Source organism: Ascaphus truei, chromosome 6 (genome assembly GCF_040206685.1).
Source record: "Ascaphus truei isolate aAscTru1 chromosome 6, aAscTru1.hap1, whole genome shotgun sequence".
Lineage (NCBI taxonomy): Eukaryota > Metazoa > Chordata > Amphibia > Anura > Ascaphidae > Ascaphus > Ascaphus truei.
The window spans coordinates 89256899-89282605 of NC_134488.1; the positions used below are offsets into that span (position 1 = coordinate 89256899).

The 25707-nt window shown below is 42.7% G+C and overlaps 1 protein-coding gene across 4 annotated transcripts; it reads left to right on the forward strand.

Moving 5' to 3' along the window:
• The first annotated feature begins 2127 nt into the window (after window positions 1-2127).
• On the forward strand, window positions 2128-22575 carry SLC45A1 (solute carrier family 45 member 1). 4 transcript variants are annotated; one of them, XR_012802238.1, is made up of 9 exons: window positions 2128-2495; window positions 8710-9123; window positions 11307-11399; window positions 14644-14868; window positions 17587-18320; window positions 19344-19497; window positions 20039-20215; window positions 20745-21656; window positions 22162-22268. XR_012802238.1 is itself a non-coding variant. In XM_075605040.1 (9 exons), the coding sequence occupies exons 1-9, from the start codon at window positions 2435-2437 to the stop codon at window positions 22426-22428; spliced, it is 2331 nt and encodes a 776-aa protein (XP_075461155.1). In that variant the 5' UTR covers window positions 2128-2434; the 3' UTR covers window positions 22429-22575. The 4 variants fall into 4 exon arrangements, 3 of the variants coding, with proteins under 3 accessions (XP_075461155.1, XP_075461157.1, XP_075461156.1); XM_075605040.1 differs by having other exon boundaries at window positions 20745-20950; window positions 22162-22575; XM_075605042.1 differs by having other exon boundaries at window positions 2129-2499; window positions 20745-20950; window positions 22162-22575.
• Window positions 22576-25707: the final 3132 nt, after the last annotated feature.

Consider the following 25707-nt stretch of genomic DNA (forward strand, 5'->3'; position numbering starts at 1 on the left):
TCCTCGAGTGGGGGGTACTGTAAGGACCCGCAGTGCTGGGACCTCTGCTCACGGCGCTCCCTTACCTAGTACCGCCGCCGCTCCATTACAGGGGCGTGCGGACCCAGGCAGCTTATACCCGGCACTCAGGAGTAACTCCCGCCCCCCCCTTATGGGCCTGCGCACTAGCCCACTCCTCAGCCCCAGGTCTACTCTGGCCAGCCCCTAGGCTCCTGTCCCCTATCAGGTTGGATCCCTGGTCCGCACCTCCGCTCCTCCCTTCCGCTGATAGGTTACTGCCAACTATTTAGCACTGTCTCCCCATTCTCCCAGTGCTCTGCATAGCTACTATACCTTGGTGCTGTCTGCTTTTGCTTGGCTCTCTCTTGTTGTTTCAACCCGGATTCTCTGCTGACCTCCCTGGATCTTGACCTTGGCTTTGGAAACTCAACCACGCTGCTTTCTGGACCCCCGAACCTGGCTCACGGATCCTCTACATGCAGTGTTCTAAACCCCTTGAACTTGGCAAACGGACTTTTGACGACGCAGCTCTCTCCTCTCCACTACCTTGGCTTACGAACTCTCTACGACGCAACCATCTCTACTCCTTGACCATTGGCTTACGGACTCGACCATTCTACGCCGGATTTGGCAAGTACCTTATACCACCTATTCTTGTTCCCGGACCAGCTACGCTACTTACCACATTCTGGTCGCGCCCCCGCTTGCTGTTAGGTGCGTGGTGTTCTCCCGTTCCACCTCAGTACCGGGGTCTCGTCTGGTTTGCAGGCAGACCGAGCGTTAGAGCACTGCCCGAGGTGCAGATCATGAGGGAGTGGTACTCGCAGATATGCCATTCCCCCATCTCGGAGAGGCTTGTTGAGAAGCAGGCGTGCACAGACGGACCAGAAGAGCAGGAGTACAGCAGAGAAGTAAGAGGAAGGCTTTGGCCTCTTTCTCCCCCAGCTCCCCTGATGTTGGCTACCCCCCTGTGGCTGGTCCACAAGAAGTCCGTTCCAGGCCTGTGTCCCATTTATCCCTGGGGAGAGTGGGAGGGCTAGTCAGGGACTGGTGGGAGTAGGAGGGTAGGCAGGAGGTCATCCAAGGCAGGCAGTGGTGATGCAGCTGCAAGTAGCTCCTGAGATACATGGCCTGGTGGGGGTCATCTCAGGTGTGGATCATCTGGATTTGCTCACTTACTGGATGGAAAAGCAGGCGGTCGTTCATCCGTACGGGAAAAACCTGGGATTGAATAAGGATCAGGTGAAGGTTTTTTGGTGGGGAGGAAGGGGTCTATGGTGGGACCAACTCTTACCTCAGTTGTTGATCTTGGCGAAGGTCAGGAGACCCCCGCAGGTTCTGATTCTCCACATAGGGGCCATGATGTGGCGTTGTTTCGATGTCTCAAGTTAGTCAGGACAATAAGAAGAGACCTGGCCCAGATTCAGGGGGGCTGGCACAGGTAATCTGGTCGGGTATCGGCCACGGGGATGTTTGGAGAGGCTCCCGGGGTAGAGTGCACACAGAAGAAGATAAGTAGAGTGGTAGGGAGATTTATGTTACAATCCGGGAGATGCGTGTTGAATTTGATTCAGCAGCTAGTGGGCTTTTTAGAACAGATGGGGTACATCTGTTGGACATTGAGTTCAATTTATTTCACTTACGGTCCAAGATGTGCTCAAAAGGGTTCTAGCGGATCTGGTGGTGCGAGGCAAGTTTAAGTGGGGGTAAAAAGCCCCCAAGGTGGTGGCAGTTGTGGCAGTAAGTGTGTTTAACCTAGCCAAGTGGCTAGGAGTGGTGAGTGGGCAGGGTTAATTTAAACGTGCGTTTCTGTGGCCCATTCTAAGTGGCCGGGCCTGGTGGTGCCCGGCTTCAGGATTGTTGCGGTCCATGGTTGGACTTCCATTGGGCATTACCCAGTAATCAAGCACTCTGACAAGGGGTTGGCACTTATCAAGTTAACTTATGTTTTAATAAAAGCCACAGCCTTGTTCCTTTGTGTTTATTTATTTATGTTATGGTACTGTGGGTATGGGTCACCGAGAGAAGGAGGGGAGGTTCTTCGCAGGCTCCAAGGTCATGGTAACCAATCAGCAGTCAGTAGATGTGTGGAACGCTGCACGGATTATATTTAACCTGCAACATGCCAGAATTATTAAACATTCTATTATGGTCACATTTTCTGAAAACCTGAATCCACGATCTGAGATGTCTGCTATATGCTGCCTAAACAGCATCTTTAAGAAGCAATTGCAGATTTACCCAGCCAGACAAGCTCAGCAGACATTTATCAGACTAGAGAGAAAAATAGTGCAGTGATGTCATCACATACACCTCCCCCACCTCTACACAGTCAGAAGGAAGAATATTGGACATAGGGAGGGAGGCTGCAGCAGTGTCAGCCTGGGAATCCCTGTCTTACATTATCCATGCAGTAAAGGAGCATGTGAAAAGAATGCTCCTTCATCTAAAATCACAGGTAACACAGAACTGCAGACATTCCTTTCATTTACACCGTAGGTATCGTGCATTGGTCTTTTCATGGTGCATGTCTTTTGTTCTTAGTCTGTGATTGGAACTGTATGTCTGCATTATTACAGAAAATGCATTTAGAGCATAAAATAGTCAGCAACACAAAATGAATTTTGGATTATTTTTTTTAAAGTAGAGGGCAGGTTGCAATTGTGTACTGTAAAATAGGGAGAATGTGCTTGTGCTTTTCTATTGTCAGAACAGTGGATAATGTTAACATAAATTCAGCATGATACATGGGTTTCACTGGGAGCTTGCAGGGTTCTGTTTCTTCAGCTTACCCTGTCATTTGTTTGGTTATTTATGTTTAATGTCTCGTTGCCAATATGACAATTCATACAATCTGTCCATTATGAATAATGATACATATTAGATACTGGCTGCATCTTTCTTTACATAATATATTTCTTGACAGGCCAGCAATATCATATAGGCTGCTTAATAGCATACAGTGCTGCATATATTTATGTTTAGATCAAGGATCAGTACACTTCCCTGACATTGATATTACTGTAATAATATTTATATTAGCATCATAGCAATGTTACATATAAGATGTCTAATAGCTACTGTGAATGTATATTTTTTCATCTATACCCATCTATGAAGATCAGTTAGAACAAATTGTAAGAATGTGGTTAAAGAATAGACAGGGATTTTCCCCATTGCTTTATAGTGACCCTTTCCTTCTACTTCACATTGTCCTTTTGCCTCCTAGATTGATCTATGTGCCTCTTTGCACCAGAAGCTCACACTATCCGTTTTGTTCTACTTCCCTTTTAACTTTAATCATCCTGTTCACTTGAGGCCAGATGACATCCTTTGTCAATTGAAATAACATGTTTAATCATTCTCTTAACTGTAACCGTTGCTGTAATCTCTTTTTATGCCATTCCCTGTTAGTAGAGAGGCCCAAGCTCCTCATGATGTAGCTCAAAGCATTAGCTGTTTTCCCTGGTCCTTGTGCTGACTCAGCTTGTGACTTAATGTGATACTTCCTGTATTGATAGTTTAGTGTAGGATGCAATCTACCAGGTTCAGAATCCATTTACAGTGGCTGCTAGTAATCAGCATACTGCCTAATAATGGCTATATACTGATGAAATATTTTCTTTCATTTGTCTAAAATACTGGAGTAATTATTGTAGTGGTGAAAACTGATAAATCTTCCCGATCTGATTTCAGGTGAGTGCTGCAGGGGAAAATGTAACTCTTTCAGTGCTGGAAAAGGCTGCAGTGTTGCAGACAGTGCAGGAGCAAGGGTATTTGGAGCCCTAGGCAAACCTTCAGCTTGTGACACCTCCCCCTCCCCCCCGCCACACACACACAATTCACTTTCAGATTTTTCTGTCTATCTCACTGAAAAATTAAAATGCCTAATAGATTTTTTGTAACATTCATACACACTCCCTCTCCCCCCCCCCCCCCGCCCTCTCTCCCTGTCATTCTCATTCCCCCTCTCTCTGTGAGCACTTATGCTTGAGAGTGGTGACCTCACCAACTCGTCATCAACTCTCCAAGCATGAGCGCAGAGTGTCCGGCAACTTTTTCTGTAAGCGCGAGTGGGGGGCGTGGCCTAACAGTGACTGGCGCTGATTTGCTGAGGAGGTCATGTGACCCTTCAGCACGCTTCAAACGCAATTTTATCTGTCTCTGCATGGGCCTAGCGCCCGCAATTGATTGTGCTTACCGCACTAAGCACCAAGAATGGTCAGCGGCAGCGTGGAAGCAGCCTAACTGCCTCCTTCTCTGTCCCTCCCCCTTTCTCTCATTATTCTCTCTCCCTTATTCTCTGTCCCCTCTCTCGGTCATTCTCCTGAACCTCTCGGTTATTCTCCCCCGCTCTCTCCCTGTCGCTCTCCCCCCCACTTTCTCTCTCACTCACTCTCCCTCCTCCCTCCTTCATTCTCTCTCTCCCTCATTCTCTGTCATTATCCCCCTGTCTTTGTCATTCTCACCCCCCTCTCTCTGTCATTCTCTCTCCCCCTCCTCTCTCTCATTTTCCCCCTCTCCGTCACTTTTCCCCTCTCCCTGTCATTCTCCCTCCCTCTCTCATTTTGTCTCCACCCTCCCTCCCTCATTCTGTCTCCCACTCCCTCATTCTGTCTCTCCCCCCCCCCTCCCACATTCTATTATCTGCTCTCTCTGTCACACAGTGACACACACACCAGGACAGAGCAGTGACACACACACACAGTGTCACCTCCTCACCTCTCTCTGGTCCACGATTTGTCCCCCCTTGTCCTCCCTTGCTTGGTCCCTCCCCCAGGCTCCTTACACCACCTCCTGATTGGCTGCTGCTGGGTAATGCAGCTAATCAGGATGGAGGAAACTGCCCAGCTCTCTCCCTGCTGGGGAAAACTCCCTGAGGTTAAAAAATCTGCTGCCCCCCAAATTCTGCCGCCCTTGCAGCCCCCTAATTTTCCTGATGGTAGAACCAGTCCTGGTTGCAGATCATTTGTGCAATGAAAGTGTCCACGACTATAAATCAAATATAATCAGTTCTAATTTCCATCCTACATGAAGATACATTTGCACAGTAGGCACTATGGCTAGGGTGACCAGATTTACAAAAGTAAAAACCGGGACACATTAAAAAAAAATATTTATAAAACAAATGACAACTCAAACTGCGCTTTATGTCTCTCCGCCGCTCTCTGTCCCCCCTTCTTAGGCTTGGAGAGCGCTCCAAGCATGAGCGCCGGGTGTCCTGCATGTACGTGCGCGTGGGGGAGGGGGGGCATTGCGGGTAGTTGAGTGCGCGGGTAAGTATAGGTTTTTTGTTTACTTAAGCGTCGAGCGCGGGTGAGCGTGTGTGCCCGCGCACCGCGTGAGCGGGGACTTACATATAGCTATATATGTAAGTAACTGCTGCCCACTCAGCGCTAGCGGGGACGCAGCCTTACACACACCCATTCTCTCTCCCTCCCATCCCTCCATTGTCGTTCCCCCCATCACTCCATTCTCATTGCACCCTTCCCATTCTGTCTCTCCCCATTCTCTCTCTCCCCCATTCTGTGTGTGACTCTCTCCCCCATTCTGTGTGTGACCCTCTCCCCCATTCTGTGTGTGACTCTCTCCCCCATTCTGTTTGTGACTCTCTCCCCCATTCTGTGTGTGACTCTCTCCCCCATTCTGTGTGCGTCTCTCTCCCCCATGCTCTGTGTGCGTCTCTCTCCCCCCCCGTGTGCTGCCTCTCTCCTCCCCCCCGTGCTGCCTCTAACCTCCCCCCCATGCTGCCTCTATCCTCCCTCCCATGCTGCCTCTATCCTCCCTCCCATGCTGCCTCTATCCCCCCCATGCTGCCTCAATCCCCCCCATGCTGCCTCTATCCTCCCCCATGCTGCCTCTCCTCCCCCCCATGCTGCCTCTCCTCCCCCCCATGCTGCCTCTCCTCCCCCCATGCTGCCTCTCCTCCCCCCCCATGCTGCCTCTCCCTCCCCATGCTGCCTCTCCCTCCTCATGCTGCCTCTATCCTCCCCCCCATGCTGCCTCTCCCTCCCCCCCCATGCTGCCTCTATCCTCCCCCCATGCTGCCTCTCCCTCCCTCCCCCCCCCCATGCTGCCTCTCCTCCCCCCCCATGCTGCCTCTCCTCCCCCCCATGCTGCCTCTATCCCCCCCCCCATGCTGCCTCTCCTCCCCCCCATGCTGCCTCTCCTCCCCCCCATGCTGCCTCTCCTCCCCCCCATGCTGCCTCTCCTCCCCCCCATGCTGCCTCTCCTCCTCCCCCCATGCTGCACCTCTCTCTCCGCCATGCTGCCTCTCTCTCCCCCCCCATGCTGCCTCTCTCACCCCCCCATGCTGCCTCTCTCCCCCCCATGCTGCCTCTCTTCCCCCCCCCATGCTGCCTCTCTTCCCCCCCATGCTGCCTCTCTTCCCCCCCCCATGCTGCCTCTCTTCCCCCCCCCCATGCTGCCTCTCTTTCCCCCCCTCATGCTGACTCTCTCTCCCCCCCCATGCTGCCTCTCTCTCCCCCACCCTCATGATGCCTCTCTCCCCCCCATGCTGCATCTCGTGTGTGTCCGTTCTGGTCCCTACCTGCCTCTGTGGAACATTGGAGGGAAAGCCATCTTGAGTCCTGGCAGCAGACACCGAGGCTCCCACTGCTCACTGCTGGGGCTCCTCTGCCTGTAACCCCGCCCCCACCCTCTGCAGCTACAGTCAGACCGGCCTCTGTCTGTTCCTGCATTCTCTTCTCTCTGCTGCCCCCCCTGCTCTGATGGCCAAAACCAGAACAGCCACAAAAAAACGGGACATTTTAAAGAATGCGGTGCAGCCGGGACAACCATTAAAAAACCGGGACATGCATTAAAAACGGGACTGTCCCGGCTAAACCGGGACAACTGGTCACCCTAACTATGGCACATGCCATACATGTATTACATGTATTCTTTATCCTGAGCCATGTGCCATTAGCAAATCATCATTTTATCAGGTTAAAAACTAGTGCAAACATTTTAGTTTTTCATTCAATTTTCTGCTGTGACTATTTTGAAGAAAATTGGATTTTCTTTTTTTCCTCAGACTAACGTATATCAAATTGCGAATATTTGCAAATATTTATAAATTGTTATACCCATTACATCTATTCTTGTGTTGCCCTTCTGCTGGGATGAAAACAAGGATCCATTGAAAAGTGATTGAGGCTAGATTGAGGGTTTTGTTCAAATGTAATATATTAGATTATCTCAGACTTCATAGTAACGGTGTTTCCCCCACCCAATCGCAGATAGGGGCCATTACTGGGTGTGTGGTGCATATACCTGCTGGCAACAGGAGGGCTGAGTCATCCGCCGATGGTAGTGGGGACACAGGAACAGGCTTCTGGGGTTCATACCCCACATATTTACTTAGCAGTGCAGCGCCTCCATCTGCCGTAGGCTCCAGGTAGAACTATTACCTCTCCCCCAGTAAGGTCACGTACCAGACAGGAAGTATATTGCAAAACAGGAACGGGTTTATTACTACACTCTGCAGTAACAGTTACACAGCAGTCTTCTGCCAGATACCGTCTGTCAGCATTCACTGGATGATGGTCCCTGGACCGCCACTACAGGCCAAGGGCACCCGCAGCCTTCCTAGCTCTTCCCCACCTCCCTAGCGGAGGCAGAGGGAAGGTTTACACTCACTCTCCCCCAAGAGGAAGAGCACATGGGAAGGCCCAAATCTCAGGCTCCCAGTTGTGTGACCTGCCTTCCTCAGAGGGAAGGAACAACCTCCAAATTTAGGACGGCCCTGCCCTTAAGTCCAAGCTACAACAGGATGTTCCACCCCCTGCTGTTACTCAGGTGCAGTACCAAAGGTGAAGGGGAAAACCCCATACCAACTACTGGCAAGCCTGTAAATACCAGGGTTTACTGCCAGCCCATTGGGTAGAATAGTAGCCAGGGGTACCCCGCTATATCATTAAGACAGGAACAAGATTACATAAAGAGATAACATAGTGAATACATTTAAGAAACCCAAAGCCAGGTGTCCATGTATGCCAGAGTAGAAGGCCATCTCCATGAAAAGGAGACAGAAATAGATGATCAAAGAGTGCAGGATGAAGAATCTAAAGAACACGTGTAAGCCAGTGTGGTTGGACACACAGGCATTAGGGGCATCACAGAAGAGCTGGAAACGTCCTCTCAAAAGACCACGTGGTTGATATCTTGGTCCATGTGGCTTACTTTGTTCCACTTCCAGTAAACCATATGTTTTAAGAATCCTAAAAACAAATGTGAGCTGTTTTAGGAAGACAAGTCTGATCTGATAATGGAAGTTCCCCCACTCCTGCATACTCTGTTCGTCCTTGAAAATTGGATAATTAAGTGTGGTGTGTGTGTTTGTGTGTGTGTGTGTTTGTGTGTGTGTGTTTGTGTGTGTGTGTTTGTGTGTGCTCTAACTGATATGGGGGCGATAGCACATTTTTATTTGGCGCTTGTTGTTTTTCAATCATTATTGAATGGAAGAATTTTCTTTTGATTATCATGTATACTTAGAGGAAAATGAATGAAGATAAATGGCTCATTTCAAAGAAAGGTAATTTCTCTGAAATGTGCATTGAATTTCGGTTGTTCAAACAGAAATATTTTGTATGCCTTATGCATGTATAATTTAATTCCTATAATAAAATATACATTTGTTTCACATTAGCACTATGCACCTGGATTTTATAAATATCAAATACTTAATTTTATATTTTTTCTTCACAGAAATACATTTATTATTCATTATGTCTATGTCTGTAACTACTCCACCAGCTGACATCATCCTTCCTAACTTGGCTGCTCAAGAATTCTGGAGGTCCCAAGTTTGTGGTTACACTACATCTGTAACAGGGCATATCAGCCATAGAGCCAACAATTTCAAAAGACATCCAAAGAGAAGAAAATGTATCCGGCCTTCACCTCCTCCACCTCCCAATACCCCTTGTCCACTTGATCTGATTGATTTTGTGGATCTTCATCCTCGAAGATCTTTCTTGGAACTTTTATTCAATGGTTGCATATTGTTTGGAATTGAGTTCTGTTATGCAATGGAAACTGCATACGTTACGCCAGTGCTACTACAGATGGGCCTCCCTGATGCGTTCTATAGTATGGTGTGGTTTATCAGCCCAATATTGGGTAATGCTTTTTTGTAACATTGTATTGGCAGAAATAACTATATGAAATCTCGTATTTGTCATTTTAAAATTGTATTTTAAACAATATATAATTGTTTGGACATGGAAAATAGACAACACTTTAAATAATTGTACTAACATTAATTAATGTTTATTTTTATATATATATATATATATATAAATATATATATATATATATATATATATATATATATATATATATATATACACATATATATATATATATATATATATATATACACATATATATATATATATACACACACGCATACAGTAAAGGAGTCAATGCACACAATAACAGTAATAATGCAGAAGGTTGGAGGGGGTGCTACTGCTAACATACTAAACTGTACTATGTAGAAAGGTAAAAAAAAAGCAGACAATAAATGTGTCTTTACTAGCTCAACGTATTGACTTCCCAATAGAGCCTTCATAGTAATCATTTTTGAGGACATTGCATTTTGGTTAGAAGCAGAATTATACATCCCCCGCCAACCCGCCACCCTCCCCCCCCCCCCCCCCACCAAATATTAGAAACTGTATTGATACAAACTGAGGATCAACCTAAGTAACCTTAATCAGTTGACAACTATAATGGAATGGAAGCATTGATAAAGAAAGATACCTTTTATAATTTGATAACATATTTCATAATGCATTTGATCAGGATCAGGATGAAAGTCAGTAACCTATTGTCACACTGAAAAAGTAGACCTGCTGGGTTGTCTATAGTCGAGGTGACCAACCCTGTCGCCAATCCCCACAAGTAGCGAATTGGCCATGAACGTTTGGCGAATTTGAGTTTGCCAGCTCCCACAGTAAAATAAACTTGTTCCTGACGGCGTGTGCTGGTTTCTGCTTTCTGAATGAGTCAACAAAGTGAACCAGCAACAGGTGCTAGTGCTGAGATGTGGGAAGCAGCAGCAGGTGATAGTGCTGAGGTGAGGGAAGCAGCAGCAGGTGATAGTGCTGAGGTGAGTGCCGCAGCAGCAGGTGATAGTGCTGAGGTGAGTGAAGCAGCAGCAGGTGATAGTGCTGAGGTGAGTGCCGCAGCAGCAGGTGATAGTGCTGAGGTGAGTGAAGCAGCAGCAGGGGATAGTGCTGAGGTGAGTGAAGCAGCAGTGGGTGATAGTGCTGAGGTGAGTGCCGCAGCAGCAGGTGATAGTGTTGAGGTGAGTCCCGCAGCAGCAGATGATAGTGCTGAGGTGAGGGAACCAGCAGCAGGTGATAGTGCTGAGGTGAGGGAACAAGCAGCAGGTGAAAGTGCTGAGGTGAGTGACGCAGCAGCAGGTGATAGAGCTGAGTGAAGCAGCAGCAGGTGATAGTGCTGAGGTGAGTGGGGCAGGCGAACAGTGTGTTGTTTTAAATGTTTGATTGAGCAACCTAATTTCTCAATTTTTACATGGTGCGGCGATTTTCACTTCTCATTCGCCACACCTGTGGCTACATTGAAAAATAGGTTGCCCACCTCTGCTATATAGAGACGATAATTATCAGAAATACCTGCACTCACTCCATAAAATACTGTACAAATGATTTCAAGATCCATCGCTCCTAGTCACTTACATGTGTCGTCCGACCCTCGCTGGCGACCCTCCTCCTTGCGAATCGCAGCGTCATCAACGTGACACCACACGGTGTCGCGGTGTCATGATGTCACGTTGCCATGCTATTCGGAAGAAGTAGGGCGGTAGCGAGGAGGAGGCCGCCACATGTAAGTGCCTTCCCATCAGGCCCGACAGGCCCGAGAGCGCAGCATCTGTATATGGGTGCGGACATTTTTACCGCCCCAAAATGTTGCCGCCCCGTGCCTAATGGTAAATCCGCCATCGGGAACAGAGTTCAGAAATCTGCGTTTCTGACAAGGAGGAATAATGATATGATTTTCACACAATTCATGTTTGGCATTTTCATGGACTTACCTCATTGTGTTTTGTCGGAATGATAACATGACCGCAGGTCATTGTAAGCTATATTTGTCATTGTTTTTTCATTACTTTGGAAAATAATTGCTTATTTTAGCCTTAAACAGATAATCACTTTGGTTATTGTCTGTTGCTTTGTCTGTGATTTTGTGCATCTATGCTTGCAGCATGCACTTATATTTTGTGGACGTTATGTAATTTATGTTGTAACGTGTCTGGCAATATTTTTTTTTTTTAGGCTTTATGCTTCAGCCTTTATTAGGAGCATGGAGTGACACATGCACATCGAGATTTGGAAGAAGAAGGCCATTTATTCTGGTCCTTGCTATAGGTGGGTGTTTAGCACACAAAATCTAAGCGACATTCTGAGAAAGTTTTACTCAAGTTTTGTACAGCAGTAAAAATAAATGCAGAATTACCTATGCATTAAACCACCTATTTTAATTAAAATTACTTACTAAAGTTAAATATATATTATTATTAAGTAATTTTCAAATATTTTATTCATTTTATTCTAAAATACAATTTTGTTGCCAGTTTGTATAAATTTAGTGCAAAATAAATTAGTAATGTATTAATATTAAATATATGTTATTGACCCATATTGATTGATTGATACACAGTAAGATTATACCTGAATTTATCAAGAAAACTGTTAGGCTCAGTGGGCAAATGTGAAATGATAATTAAGAACTACAAATTCATACTATAGCTGCTTGTATTAAATATTTGTATTTAAAGCTTTAGATGACAGATCAGATCCACCAAGTAATTTAGCCAACATGAGAATGAAACAAAGTTGGGATCCTATGAGTGGTAGTGGCAACTTCAGTCTCCTGGATAAAGTAACAATTCATTATACAGTTGTGTGAAAAATAAAGTACACCCTCTTTGAATTCTATGGTTTTACATATCAGGACATAATAATCATCTGTTCCTTAGCAAGTCTTAAAATTAGGTAAATACAACCTCAGATAAACAACAACACATGAAATATTACACCGTCATGATTTATTTAACAAAAATAAAGCCAAAATGGAGAAGCTATGTGTGATAAACTAAGTACACCCATACAGCTTCCATAGGAATTAAGATGCTAAGTAGCAGACAGGTGCTGCTAATCAAATGCCCTTGATTAATTGATCATCAGCAAGTGTGACCACCTCTATAAAAGCCAAAGTTTTAGCAGTTTGCTGGTCTGGAGCATTCAGGTGTGTGTTAACACAATGCCAAGGAGGAAAGACATCAGCAATGATCTTAGAGAAGCAATTGTTGCTGCCCATCCATCTGGGAAGGGTTATAAGGCCATTTCCAAACAATTTAAAGTCCATCATTCTACAGTGAGAAAGATTATTCAAAAGTGGAAAACATTCAAGACAGTTGCCAATCTTCCCAGGAGTGGACATTCCAGCAAATTCACCGAAGGTCAGGCCGTGCAATTCTCAGAGAAATTGCAAAAACCCCAAGAGTTACATCTCAGACTCTACAGGCCTCAGTTAGCATGTTAAATGTAAAGTTCATGACAGTACAATTAGAAAAAGACTGAACAAGTATGGTTTGTTTGGAAGGGTTGCCAGGAGAAAGCCTCTTCTCTCTAAAAAGAACATGGCAGCACGGCTTAGGTTTGCAAAGTTGCATCTGAACAAACCACAAGACTTCTGGAACAATGTCCTTTGGACAGACGAAACCAAAGTGGAGATGTTTGGCCATAATGAACAGCGCCATGTTTGGTGAAAACCAAACACAGCATATCAGCACAAACACTTCATACCAACTGTCAAGCACGGTGGTGGAGGGGTGATGATTTGGGTTTGTTTTAAAGCCATAGGACCTGGGAACCTTGCAGTTATTGAGTCGACAATGAACTCCTCTGTATACCAAAGTATTCTACAGTCAAATGTGAGGCCATCTGTCCGACAGCTAAAGCTTGGCCGAAATTGGGTCATGCAACAGGACAATGATCCCAAGCACACCAGCAAATCTACAACAGAATGGCTGAAAAAGAAAAGAATCAAGGTGTTGCAATGGCCCAGTCAAAGTCCAGACCTCAACCCGATTGAAATGCTGTGGCTGGACCTTAAGAGAGCTGTGCATAAACAAATGCCCACAAACCTCAATGAACTGAAGCAACGTTATAAAGAAGAGTGGGCCAAAATTCCTCCACAACGATGTGAGAGACTGATAAAGTCATACAGAAAACGATTACTTCAAGTTATTACTGCTAAAGGTGTTTCTGCAAGCTATTGAATCATAAGGTGTACTTAGTTTTTCACACATGGCTTCTCCCTTTTGGCTTTATTTTTGTTAAATAAATCATGACATGGTGTAATATGTCATGTGTTGTTGTTCATCTGAGGTTGTATATACCTAATTTTAAGACCTGCTAAGGAACATTGTTATTATGTCCTGATATGTAAAACCATAGAATTCAAAGAGGATGTACTTTCTTTTTCACACAACTGTGTGTGTATATATAGGGACCACATAGTATCCACACACACTTTTAGTTGTGCTACAAACTCTCACATTTCCACACCCACCCACACCATTTATATCCCCTCTCACTCCACACACACCTAGTGTAGAGCACTGTTTATACTGTGGGCTCTCCATTTTTATTCACACTGATACACATACACACTCTTTCTTCACTTGCTTTCAGTTACCCTTTGACACCTCCAGCCATCAATCTCATCCACACCGGGGGAAGGACCAACACAGATAACATTCCAAGAGACACTGTTTTTAAGTAATCCTTGCTTCATTCATTGTAACATCGCTGGAAGAAGAGATCAGTGTATCTCGAAAGCTCGCACAAATAAAAGCATTTCGTTAGCCACAGAACGGTATCATCTATTTATTTTTTGATTTTATATATATATATCTATATATATATATATAATCAAAAATGAATACACAATACCGTCCTGTGGCTAACAAAAAGCATTTAGTTAGCCAGGGAACGTTATCGTCTATTCGTTTTTGATTATTACGCTCGGCTAACACGGTACAGATACCTCTACATCTATATACAGTATATGTGTGTGTGCCTGTTATTCATTCTGTCACTTAACGTTTTTCTATGTGATTGTACAGCACTGACATCAATGTCTTAAATCAGCAATCACCCCCAAAAAATTTCGTTAACTATAATGACTGTTAGTGCTAATGATACACAAAAGAGGTATCCCCCTAACAACTCCTAACCACAGAACTCTGTTACAGTTAACGCAGGTATTTAACCTGACATTAGTTAAGTCATACTTAAAGGTGACGTTACTCATATACAGACCCTGAAATATAGGTTTTGCCAGAGGGGGACACAGAGAGAGAGAAATAACTGAACTTCACCTAGATGTTTTCTTCCTTCCAGTTTTTCCCAATATACCTAGGATTGTAGGACTGGAGTAATGTGAAAACAAATTCTCGATTTTTTTGCATATAAAGTTTTCTGAAAATTCCTCAAATTCAGGGTTGATTTCCTATTTAACCCCCAAATAAAGGGATTAGATGTTTCAATGCTTTGTTTCATATTTGCGTATACCAAGATTAACGACTCCTTGTTCTGGTCCTAGGAGCCTTATTTGGGCTTACTCTGTTGCTCAATGGTCGAGATATAGGACTGTCTGCGACTGATACAGTGAGTGACCATAAATGGGGACTTATCCTCACAATCTGCGGTGTCGTCCTTATGGATTTTAGTGCCGATTCGGCCGACAATCCCAGTCATGCTTATATGATGGACGTGTGCAGCCCAGAGGATCAAGACCGAGGACTCAATATTCATGCTCTGCTGGGAGGTATGCACTGCATTCTCTCCAGAGAGAATTCATATACTGTATGATGATTTAACTAAACCTTTTCAGATCCACATCATCTTCAAGTCCATGCAATGTTACCTTGTTTGAAAAAACACCACAACTCTTTCATTCTTTTGTTCGAGGCTTACTGCACATGCTAACAACTCCACCCCACCATATGATTTTTGTAAAAGTAAAATTATTTTGTTTAATCTCTTATATACCATTGTGGATCTTGCACTGGATAGTCAACAGCAAAATAAAAGATATGGGATTATCACAAAAAATTACATAAAATATGAATAATTGTTACATTCTAGTACATATTGAATCAGTGCTCTTGCAATAGTTTAAAAGGCAAGTTTGAGTTTATATTTAAATTGCTCATGCCTTGATAAAGCTTGTGTTAGGTTTTTAATGCAAATGAGAGCTCTGTATTCTCTGGTCCTTTTTAAGTCATTCTTAATAAATAATATTTTTTCATTTTTGAGTTTTGACCCTTTGAGTTTATAGCTTTTTTCTTTCCCATCCATTTATTTACAGGTTTTGAATGTGTGACGACCTTATGTGTGATAACCTTCTGTTCTCGAGAATTATAATTCCTTAGTGTGCTTATTAATTATACTCCTTTAATGTCATTGAGGTTTCCACTCCTACAACTGTCAGTCAAACATAAGTTGGATGATAGAGTGAAACCCCACTACAAACGGTGTAACTTTGATCTTAAAAACGAATGAACTTTCATGAATCTCTCGAAATAATTAGTGTGAAGTAGTTTGTGTTATTGCTGAGATATGTATTTTGTTTGATGTAGTGTGTGAGAGTTCTGCACTCTCAGCAAAAAAAATGAGTACAGAAAGTACAATACAATGTATCAGTCTATTTCTGATTCTGTTCCTAGAAAAAGACAAGGGGAACTTTGTGAATTTTGCAGTGGTTTAGGTCAGAATTGAAGTGAGTAAACATTTTGTCTTGGTTCCATATTAAACAAGTGAATATTTAGAAAATGTTATATTTGCCTGAGGAATTACAACAGAGAATTCTTTCAATGCCTCTTATGGTCCTCCAAGATTACACAATATGTGAATATTAGCAGTAGATTTTCTGTGCAAACAGAATTTGTGAATTTGTCAGAAATATACTGATGCTTACGATGTCCACGGAAAGGTCTGCTGACAGCTGTCCCGGGCCCGGGACTAGAGTCTACACCCAGGCCCCTATTGGAGGCCCTGCGAATTCCCCCATTAACTTCATAGCCTCTCTCACACACTCCGCTCTTTCTCTCTCCCTCTCTCTCATCCTCTGTCTCTCTCTCTTTCTCCCCCCTCTCCTATATCACACCCCCTTACCTAACTCCCGCCTCACTCTCACTTCTCCCTCGATCTCACTTCTCCCCTCTCTCACTCTTCGCCCCTCTGTCTCCCACTCCCCCATTTCTCTCTCAATCATCCCCCCTCTCTCTCTCTCCTCCCCTGTGTCTCTCTCTCCTCCCCTGTGTCTCTCTCTTCTCCCCTGTGTCTCATCCTTCACCTATCCCCTCCGCCCCCTCTCCTCTTCTCCTCTCGCTGCCTCCTCCTCGCGCCGGGACAGATGTCATTGTACTCGCTCCTGTCCATGGAGCTTAGAAACAAAGTCTGACAATGTCTTATTTTTATTTATTTCCTATCCACAAACAAATCTGACAATATTTGTTGAATGTTTTAACCATGTTAGAATAAGTTTCCACAACTGTCAGCAATCAAATCAAACTATCACAAGCATTAATTTAACTAAAATAAACATAATTTCTATATTTATCTTTACAATAAGTGTCTTTAACAAGGCAATTTTTTTTTGTTACTTTTGTGCTAAATGTTTTATTAGCCTATTAGGTAATTGCAAGTTGTGATATCTTTAAATGGATTCACATGATAGTTCCTCATAGATATACAATACTGATGCAGCGGTCATTATTCAAACACATCTCGCGCCGATTTTGAATACTCTGCTGTTCCCCACGCAGCATGAACGCGGCCAATCGCCCCAGGCACCCGCGCTTATCGTGGATGTTTTGTTTGAATGTCATGGATTCTGTTTCTTCGTTTGCAATAAAATGGATGAATTGTAATGTGTACAGTACTGTGCAACTGTGCTACTGTGTCAATTTCATGTTTTTAATAGCCAGAACACTAAAATTCGTTTTTCTGCATTCGCCACGCTCGCATCTTAATGCGGGGAGGCTGGAATTCATCCCGCGGTTTCAAATCGGGATTCCGATGTACATGACGCGTGAAGTGTTCTAATAAAGGCCGCTCCATCAGTAACTCTACAAAAGGTGTCAAGTCGCTTCTTCAGATATACTGTAATGTCTGACTTGAGAGGTATCAAAATGTTGTGTAGAGCTCTATGAAGAACTCCACTGTTGGTCCATAAAATGTACCACAACTATCAGTATTGATACATTGCACCAGGACCAACGCAACTATTTGAACTGTGCACTACATCATGTTCTAAAGTGTTGTATCAATACATTTACAATTTAAAGAGACTCAAATAACTTACTATAACAATAATAATATTACAATACATTTTTTGTCATGTTTTCAGGTACTAAAATATTACCAGGTAATTTAGATATATGTGAGACTGATTGCATAAATAAGAAAATAAGAATATTTATAGACTTGTCTTATGTTTTTCTTTGGCACAATGTAAATCGCTGTCAATGTAATTCTCTAGGTCTTGGAGGTGGCTTTGGTTATGTTGTTGGTGGAATAAACTGGAATAGAACAAGTTTTGGAAAAGCGATGGGAGGACAGCTGCGAGTTATCTATATCTTTACTTCAATAACGCTGACCATTACCACCATTTTAACGCTAATTAGCATTCCAGAAAGACCTATTCAATTGTTTAGCATAAAGAAGAAAGTGATGAAAAGTCCAAGTCTCCCTCTGCCTCCATCGCCGCCTGTCTTCTTTGAAGAACATGAAAACCAAAACCAAAGTACCCGTAACTCAACTAATGTCTATGCAAGCTTTACCAGTCCCATCTCTCCCGTCAGTCCGCTCACACCAAAGTATGGCAGTCTCATCAGCAGAGACAATTCGTTAACAGGGATTAATGAATTTGCTTCCTCTTTTGGGGCCACAAATATTGACAGTGTACTCATAGACTGCTTCACAGGAGTACACGAGAGTTACTCAGCAGCCTCTGGTAGTATGCCAAGGCAAGCCAGCAGTCTTCCTCGAGTACCTGAAACTTTGTATTGCAGTGGAAATGGAGTTCTGGAAGCTGCAGAGAATATTACAACTCCTGGGACAGAACGAGATCATTTAACAATTGGCTCTCTTGATACATCAAGGCCTCGATCATCAGGAATTCTAAAAAGGCCCCAGACGTTGGCTATTCCAGATGTAATTACAGGAACATATCCTGAGAGTAGCAGGAGACGAAATGTGACCTTCAGCCAACAGGTAAAATACAAATGAATGTGTTTTCTAAAACTACAAGTATTGTATTGCCATTCTCATAGTAAAGGTTTGCCTTTAAAATTATAATATTATCCTAAGGACATACTTGAAAACGAGAGGTAACTCTCAATGTATTACTTCCTGGTAAAATATTTTATAAATAAATAAGTATACCAGCTAGTGATGTATTCTAGTTACATAGTTATATAGTTACATAGTAGATGAAGTTGAAAAAAGACATGCGTCCATCAAGTTCAACCTATGTTAAATTTAGACAACGGATACTTTATCCTCTATCTATATATACGTAGTGATTTGTATAATAAACATGCAAGTAAATTATAGTATGTTGGTTTAAATTAGAACAAAAACGTGATTACCGGGCAGAAAACACTATTTAATTTAGCATGGAACACATTGTATGTGTATGCAACATACAAAAGTCTAATAAGTTCCTTGTACTACGGTTTTTACTGGATTTTAGTAAAGCTAGGCCCAGGATACTGAACCTTGTGGTACTGTATCTAAAGGCCCAATAACTCTGCGAAACCTCCATTAATTGTAGGTTGTACCAATGCCTTTAAGGTAGCTTATCTGAAATGAGGTAGAATATCTGCCAGAATCACTCCAAAATGCAACCTTTGTATTAGCTTTTTTTTTGTAGTGCTTATAAAACCCCATAAGGTTTGTGTCGAGAAGATGTGTGTAAGTAACGTCTCTGTAAACTTCACAACTACTGTAGAAACTAGAGAGATAAAATGCTAAACAAATTGAGCTGAACAAAACAGCAAACATGTAATGCATGGGGGAAAAAAACTGTCACAAAGCAAGGCAGCTTTTGTTCCCCGTTTGTCCTAGCAACAAAAAGAAACCGAGGCATGTTTCTGCAGAAGTTTCTTTTGAGATCATAGTCGCTTTTCTTGTCAGTGCGGTAATATAAAGGTAATTCTGCATGACTTAATGTTACATGGTTTGATTTCTAGGTGTTTCTGTATTGTATGCTGATATGGAGTTCTTATGGTGCAGGTGGCTAATATTTTGCTGAATGGTGTCAAGTATGAGAGTGAGCTTAATGGATCAACTGAGATGTGTCATCGACCCCTTTCAATGAAACTTCTGTGTTCATCCATCTGCCACATGCCTAAGGCCCTGCGTCACCTATGCATCAATCACTTCCTAGGTAATCTTAAATAATAACCTGTCTATGTTCTATGTCTGCAGCTTTGAGTCTAACTATATACAGTTTATATTGACTTGTTTATGAGTTTTGACTAAATCCTGTGTCGCCATTCTACTGCCTTTTATTCAGCAAACAAAAACAACAAATTAGTGTCAACACATTGGTTTGTCAAGAGACAAAACACTCAGTTTATTTTTTTCTGAGGCATAAAATACAATAAATGTTTGAAATTTTGTGTGAGATCATCTACTAATTTATCACACAGTCATATAGGATGTCTGTTTTTTGTTTTCATTGTAAAAGAATACATTTCCCAAAGATAATAAACAGCTGTCAAAACCAAGCACCTGTACATACAGTATGTAGATGTTTTAAGAATCGAATGGGGAAATGCCCACCAATTTGAATATGAATACAGCAAATCCATTGTTGTATATCCAAAAATGTCTCGGGGCTTGTTTACTAGGTCTATATATTTAGTAAATTGATTAACCTAAACTACCAGACATGCCGCTGATTCTTTTTCAATTTTATTTTACAGGATGGCTGTCCTTTGAAGGAATGCTCCTCTTTTATACCGACTTCATGGGAGAGGTGGTATTTCAAGGGGATCCAAAAGCCCCTCACAATTCTGAAGAATACCAGAGATATAATGCTGGTGTCACAATGGGATGTTGGGGAATGTGTATATACGCCTTCAGTGCTGCATTTTACTCAGGTATTTGACAGACCTTAATTAAATGTGCACCTTTTGGCCCATTCACTTGAATAGGTCGTATGTTATCTTATCTCGTTGCGTCACGGCTTACTTAGTTAGCACTGCTTTGTAAATCTGACCCTTAACAGCTGAGAACAGTAGACTGTATGAGATGACTAAAAATAGGGTAGTATTTTCTGTTAGAATATTTCAAATAAAGGGCCTAATTCCAAAAGTGCTTAGGACTTGGTAAAAAAAATAATAATTGGTACACCTGTACTCTTTGACGTGAGGAAGAGAGCATTGCTCTGTAAAGTTTGTCCTTAAAATATGTTGTGGTCATCCGCATAAAAATAAAAAATGTATTCCCCGTTTTGCTACTGTCCAACAAGTATGACGTGTTTATTTTAAAGCACATTGCTCTTATTTTATATACATCTAAACAGTCGCATTACCCCAACCCTACTCCAAAATAGTGTGTCTACCATTAAGGAAAATCTTGGACTGTGCTCTGTCTTCACTACTAATGTATTATATTTTCTCATTTTAGCCATATTAGAAAAGCTTGAAGAATATTTCAGTATCCGCACCCTGTACTTTATAGCATATCTTACATTTGGACTGGGCACTGGTCTAGCTACACTGTCTAGCAACATCTATATAATCTTAGCGCTATGCATAACACATGGTATCCTGTTTTCCACGCTTTGTATACTGCCATATTCCCTTCTCTGTGACTACTACCAGAATAAAAAGGTAAGTCCAGTTTGTGTTTATTTAAAACATCTATGTAGATGTCCGCAACAATGGTCCTTTTTTGTTAGTTGGTTTTTGGTCAGTGTAAAATGTTTTTATAAGAGAGGGATAAACACAGGACCGGCTTGTAATTTTGCGGAGCCCGGTCCAGGGGCTATCGCGGCACCTCTTACCTGGTCCGGCGGGCCTTTCTCCTCCTCAGATGTCACAACGCCATGCGGCGTCATGTTGTAATGGCAATGCGACCACCACATGACATTGTGACGTCATGTAACGTCAAGTTGTCGTGGCAACGCGACACCATTTGCCGGTGCAGTGCCATGACGGGACCCTGTAGGAGGTGAGATGCCGCCAGATCAGGTAAGAGATTCTTACAGAAACTCCGCACTCTCCCCCAACAATGAGTTTAACTGTTGTGGGGAAGAGCGTGGGGCCTGTGTAACCGCGGGGCTCGGTACCTTAGCACCGATGAACCGCCATCAAGCTGGCCCTGGATAAACATACAAATTACTGAGAAGGAAGCAGCTAGTCATAGCTACGATATAATATGCTTTTGTTTTCTTGGAATGTCAGGAAGACAAACCAATTGGAAGTACCAACTACCTACCTCTGAGCTGTCTGCATGTGTAACCCAGAATCAGCAAGGCCTGCTTTTATGCAGAAAATCATAGAGAAGTTTTGATTAGAAGATAAATAATCCAAATGAGTGAGTCTTTCATCTCAAGTGAACTAATATGATGATATTGATGGATATTAATCATGTAATAATAAAATGTAGATTCGGTTTCTGATCTAGACATATTTACATCTCAAAGTTCCTATGTCCTCCCAGTTGATGTATATCAGTGCGTAACTAGAAACTCATTCAGTACATGTAGTGCAGGTGTGGCCAACTCTAGTCCTCAAAAGCTACCAACGGGCCAGCTTTTCAGGATGTCCCTGCTTCAGCACAGGTGGCTCAATCAGTGGCTCTGTCGAAGAGCCACCCATGCTGAAGAAGGGATATCCTGAAAACCTGACCTGTTGGTAGCTTTTGAGGAGAGGAGTTGGCTCCCCCTGATGTACTGTGTGTTAGGGATAAATAAAATATATTCTGTTTTCAGGTTTAAAAGGGAGACCCCTTTCAAATGACCCTATCCCTGTAAATACCATGTCCCTCTGTAACCTTTTATGTTTGATTTTTTACACGTATTTACTAATTTCCTTGTCAGTTTGTAGGATCCAGTTCGGATGGAACCAAACGTGGAATGGGTGTGGATATCTCTCTTCTAAGCTGCCAGTATTTCCTGGCTCAGATTATTGTATCCATTGTGATAGGACCTTTAACTTCTCTGGTCGGCAGTGCCAATGGCGTCATGTACTTTTCTAGCATCATGTCCTTTGTTGGATGTTTCTATTCTTCCTTATTTGTCATATATGAAGTTCCACCAGGTGGAGATTTGGAGGAAGAGCAGCAACCACTTTTGCTCAACATCTGACCGTTCAATACCTTGAATATTTTATGAGTTTGACTTTATGTTTTAAAAGAAAACACTCAAAGGATATTGATTTGCCTTGAATGTGTTTATTGCAACTGTGCTGGTGAGATCATAAAGTATGAGTTGGTTACAAAATAAAGGAATGTTCTGATCACTAGATGCTGTTTGTATGTAGTATTTGTGTGTATATCCTATAGAACAATGGACATATGAATTCTGATTATTATTATTTTTTAAACATAAAGAATTAGCCATACCCAGATTTCCACATGAGATCTGAGCTTTTGCATGTTACATATCATGTTACTGTAGATGAATTGGAACCACAAACTGCAAACTGTAGAGAACTAGGGGCAAAAATGTATTTAGGGCATAATAAAAACAGCCAAAAGGACACTCTAACGCGTTTCACGTGGTATCCCACGCTTTTTTCCTGTACCTTCTCCAATTGCTTTTCGGTAGGAGCACGCCTGACAGGACCAGGATATCCCCAAGGTCAGCAGTGAGTCATTTATTTACTTCATTTATGTGATCAGTCCCACACATTGAAAACCCAGACTACCACATAAGATTTACCTACACAGGCTAGTGGTAAGTTCATGGGAGTGTGTTTATTATTGGACTATTTGGAATCCTGGGTCTTATGAACTGTCTCATGCAATGAAGATGTTTACATATTATGAATAAGGCAATTGTCTGCTCCTGGTTAGCATCACAAGTGGGAATTAACCCTCCCCTTTCCTTTTGTATACATATCATGTTACATATCAATCTAACAAGTCCAGTGCAACATTTTCATGTTGAATAGTTCACATTTCATAAAAACTGAATAATAACAATTTAAAAACATAATCATACCTGAATAGTTTGGTGCAATAAATAATGGTCAAAGATAACGCCTTTCTTTAATTCACAATATGTTATTGATAAATGGATCTTTAAAAAAATCAAGGCTTTCTAATTATCCACGAGCTTTTGCTTTCTTGTAAGTGCAACTATTGCTGTGATACAGGTACCTTTAAATAATTTCTATGGCTTTATTTTGGGTGATTATTGTAACAAAAATACCCAAGCGTATACTTTAAAGGAGTAATCTAAGCAATATCCTACGTGTGTTTTTTTTTTTTTTTTAAATAAATCAGTTCTGTAGTATTCAATAATAGTTACTATCTTTTTTTTATTTTTAAATTCAACTCTTAATGCCATTTTTTTTTTGATAGCTGGTTTTAGCCCACCTTCCCAGCAGTGCAAGATCTTTGTAACGCTTTCCTGTTAGTGATAATTTGTTACCAATATTCCCAGCAGTTTGAGCTGTAAACTGTAACAATAGATAATGTTGCCTTAGTAATATAAGAATACATTGTAGCTGCTGAATTACATTGACTGACAGATTGATTTGAAACTGAAAGGCAGCCATTTAGTGAACCCTGGGAAACAGGATTTTGTTGATCGATCACAGAAAGCCAATCGATCGGCAGTTTAGGTAATTAGTTTTCAATAAAGGTAATCAAATCCTGCATATATTAAAACAAATTATTTTATTTTTTTAATTTTTATGATGCCTGGATTGTCTCTTTAAAATCTACAGCTTATATGTATAGTGTGGTTCAGGGCTGCAGACAGATTTCCTGGGGCCCAGGACTAGAGTTACGACCGGGCCCCCCCATACTGGCGGTCTTGTGAGCCCCCCCATTTCACTCCTCGCTAGCCCCCTCTATTTCCCATGTCTCGCTCTTGCCCCCTCATCTCCTTTCTTACACCCCCTCTCCTCTCACTCTCCCCCCTCCATCAATTACCCCACTCTCCCTCCCCCCACACTCATTCCTTCCCCCGCCCTTGCCACACACACACAATCCCTCCCCCACTAAATACATACAAACCCCCACCCCCCAAATACATAGAAAAAAAACCTTACCCCCCACATACATACGGTACCAACAAAAAAAGAAAACACCCACCAAAATATATACAAATGTACCTACCTTGAGGATGGTCTCAGGCCTCTGGCTGGGCCCGGCTACCGGTCTTCTTGTTGACGTCGAGCCCCGGCTCTCCCCAGCTGTGGGCCTTCCTCACTGACAGTTCCACGCTGTGCTTCTGACGCCAGTGTGTGCCGAGCCTCCCTCTCATGCTTGCTTGCTTACGGTGCATGCTGACGTCAGAAGCTCGTGTGAGACAGTGTTGGCGTCAGTGAGGGAGGCCAGAAGCTGGGGAGAGCATGGCATTAGTGACTGGATCGGCAGCCGGGCCCAGCCAGAGAGGTCAGGCCCAACTTGCAGCACCAGCCAGGCCCCCCACAGCCACCAAGCCCAGGATACTTGTCCCGGCTTTCCCCCCTCCTGTCGGTGGCAATGGAGGGGATGTCAGCTCCTGGTACACCTACCTTCAACTCAACTCTTATGGTTTGCTATCTCAGATCTGATTTTTTTTTAAATGAAGGCAAATGTATTGTATTGTATGTCTTTATTTATATAGTGCCAAGAATGTACTCAGTGCTTCAGGTGTGCTACTGTAATCATATGTAGTGGGTTGTCTTTGCTTAAAGCCCTATAGAAAGAAACCATGTCCTTTCCTTATTCTCTCACTCTTCTAATCTACAATGGGTTTTTTTTTATTTGATTTAGTCATGTTCTCATATACAGGCTATAATAAAACCAAATCAGTTTCTGCTAATTAGTTACTCTTCGCTTCTATTCATAACTTGCTTTGAATACATACATTTTTTTATTTTTTTTAAGATTGACACTTTGGAGAACAGCTTTAACGTTATTCCTCTTTTATATATACACTCTGCTCATATTACTCGACCTCTCTGCAGCCTTTGATACTGTGGACGACCCTCTTCTCCTTCTCATTCTCCATACTCTTGACATTCGTAACAAAGCTCTATCTTGGATCTCCTCTCACCTTTCTCATCATACTTTGTGTATCTTTTGCTAACACCTTCTTCTCCTCTATCGATCTCTATGTGGGTGTAAACCAGGGCTCTGTCCTGGGACCCCTTCTCTTTTCTCTTTACATACTCTCTCTAGATGACCTAATCTCATCTCTTGGGTTCAAATATCACCTTTATGCTGACGACACACAAATTTACTTTTCTACCCCTGACCTTAGACCTGCTGTACAGACTAAAGTTTCTGAATGTCTCTCTGCGATATCATCATGGATGGCCCTCCGCCGACTTAAACTCAACATGGCAAAAACAGAGCTCCTCATACTTCCTCCCAAACCTGGCCCTACTACCTCCTTCCACATTACTGTTGGCAGTACTATAATTCA

Coding starts and splice junctions, on each gene's coding strand:
- SLC45A1 (XM_075605040.1), top strand. CDS start 2,435: ATGCTCCTTCATCTAAAATCACAGGTAACACAGAACTGCAGACATTCC. Junction 2,496..8,709: donor ACATTCCTTTCATTTACACC/GTAGGTATCGTG, acceptor TTTTCTTCACAG/AAATACATTTATTATTCATT. Junction 20,216..20,744: donor CAGTGCTGCATTTTACTCAG/GTATTTGACAGA, acceptor TTCTCATTTTAG/CCATATTAGAAAAGCTTGAA.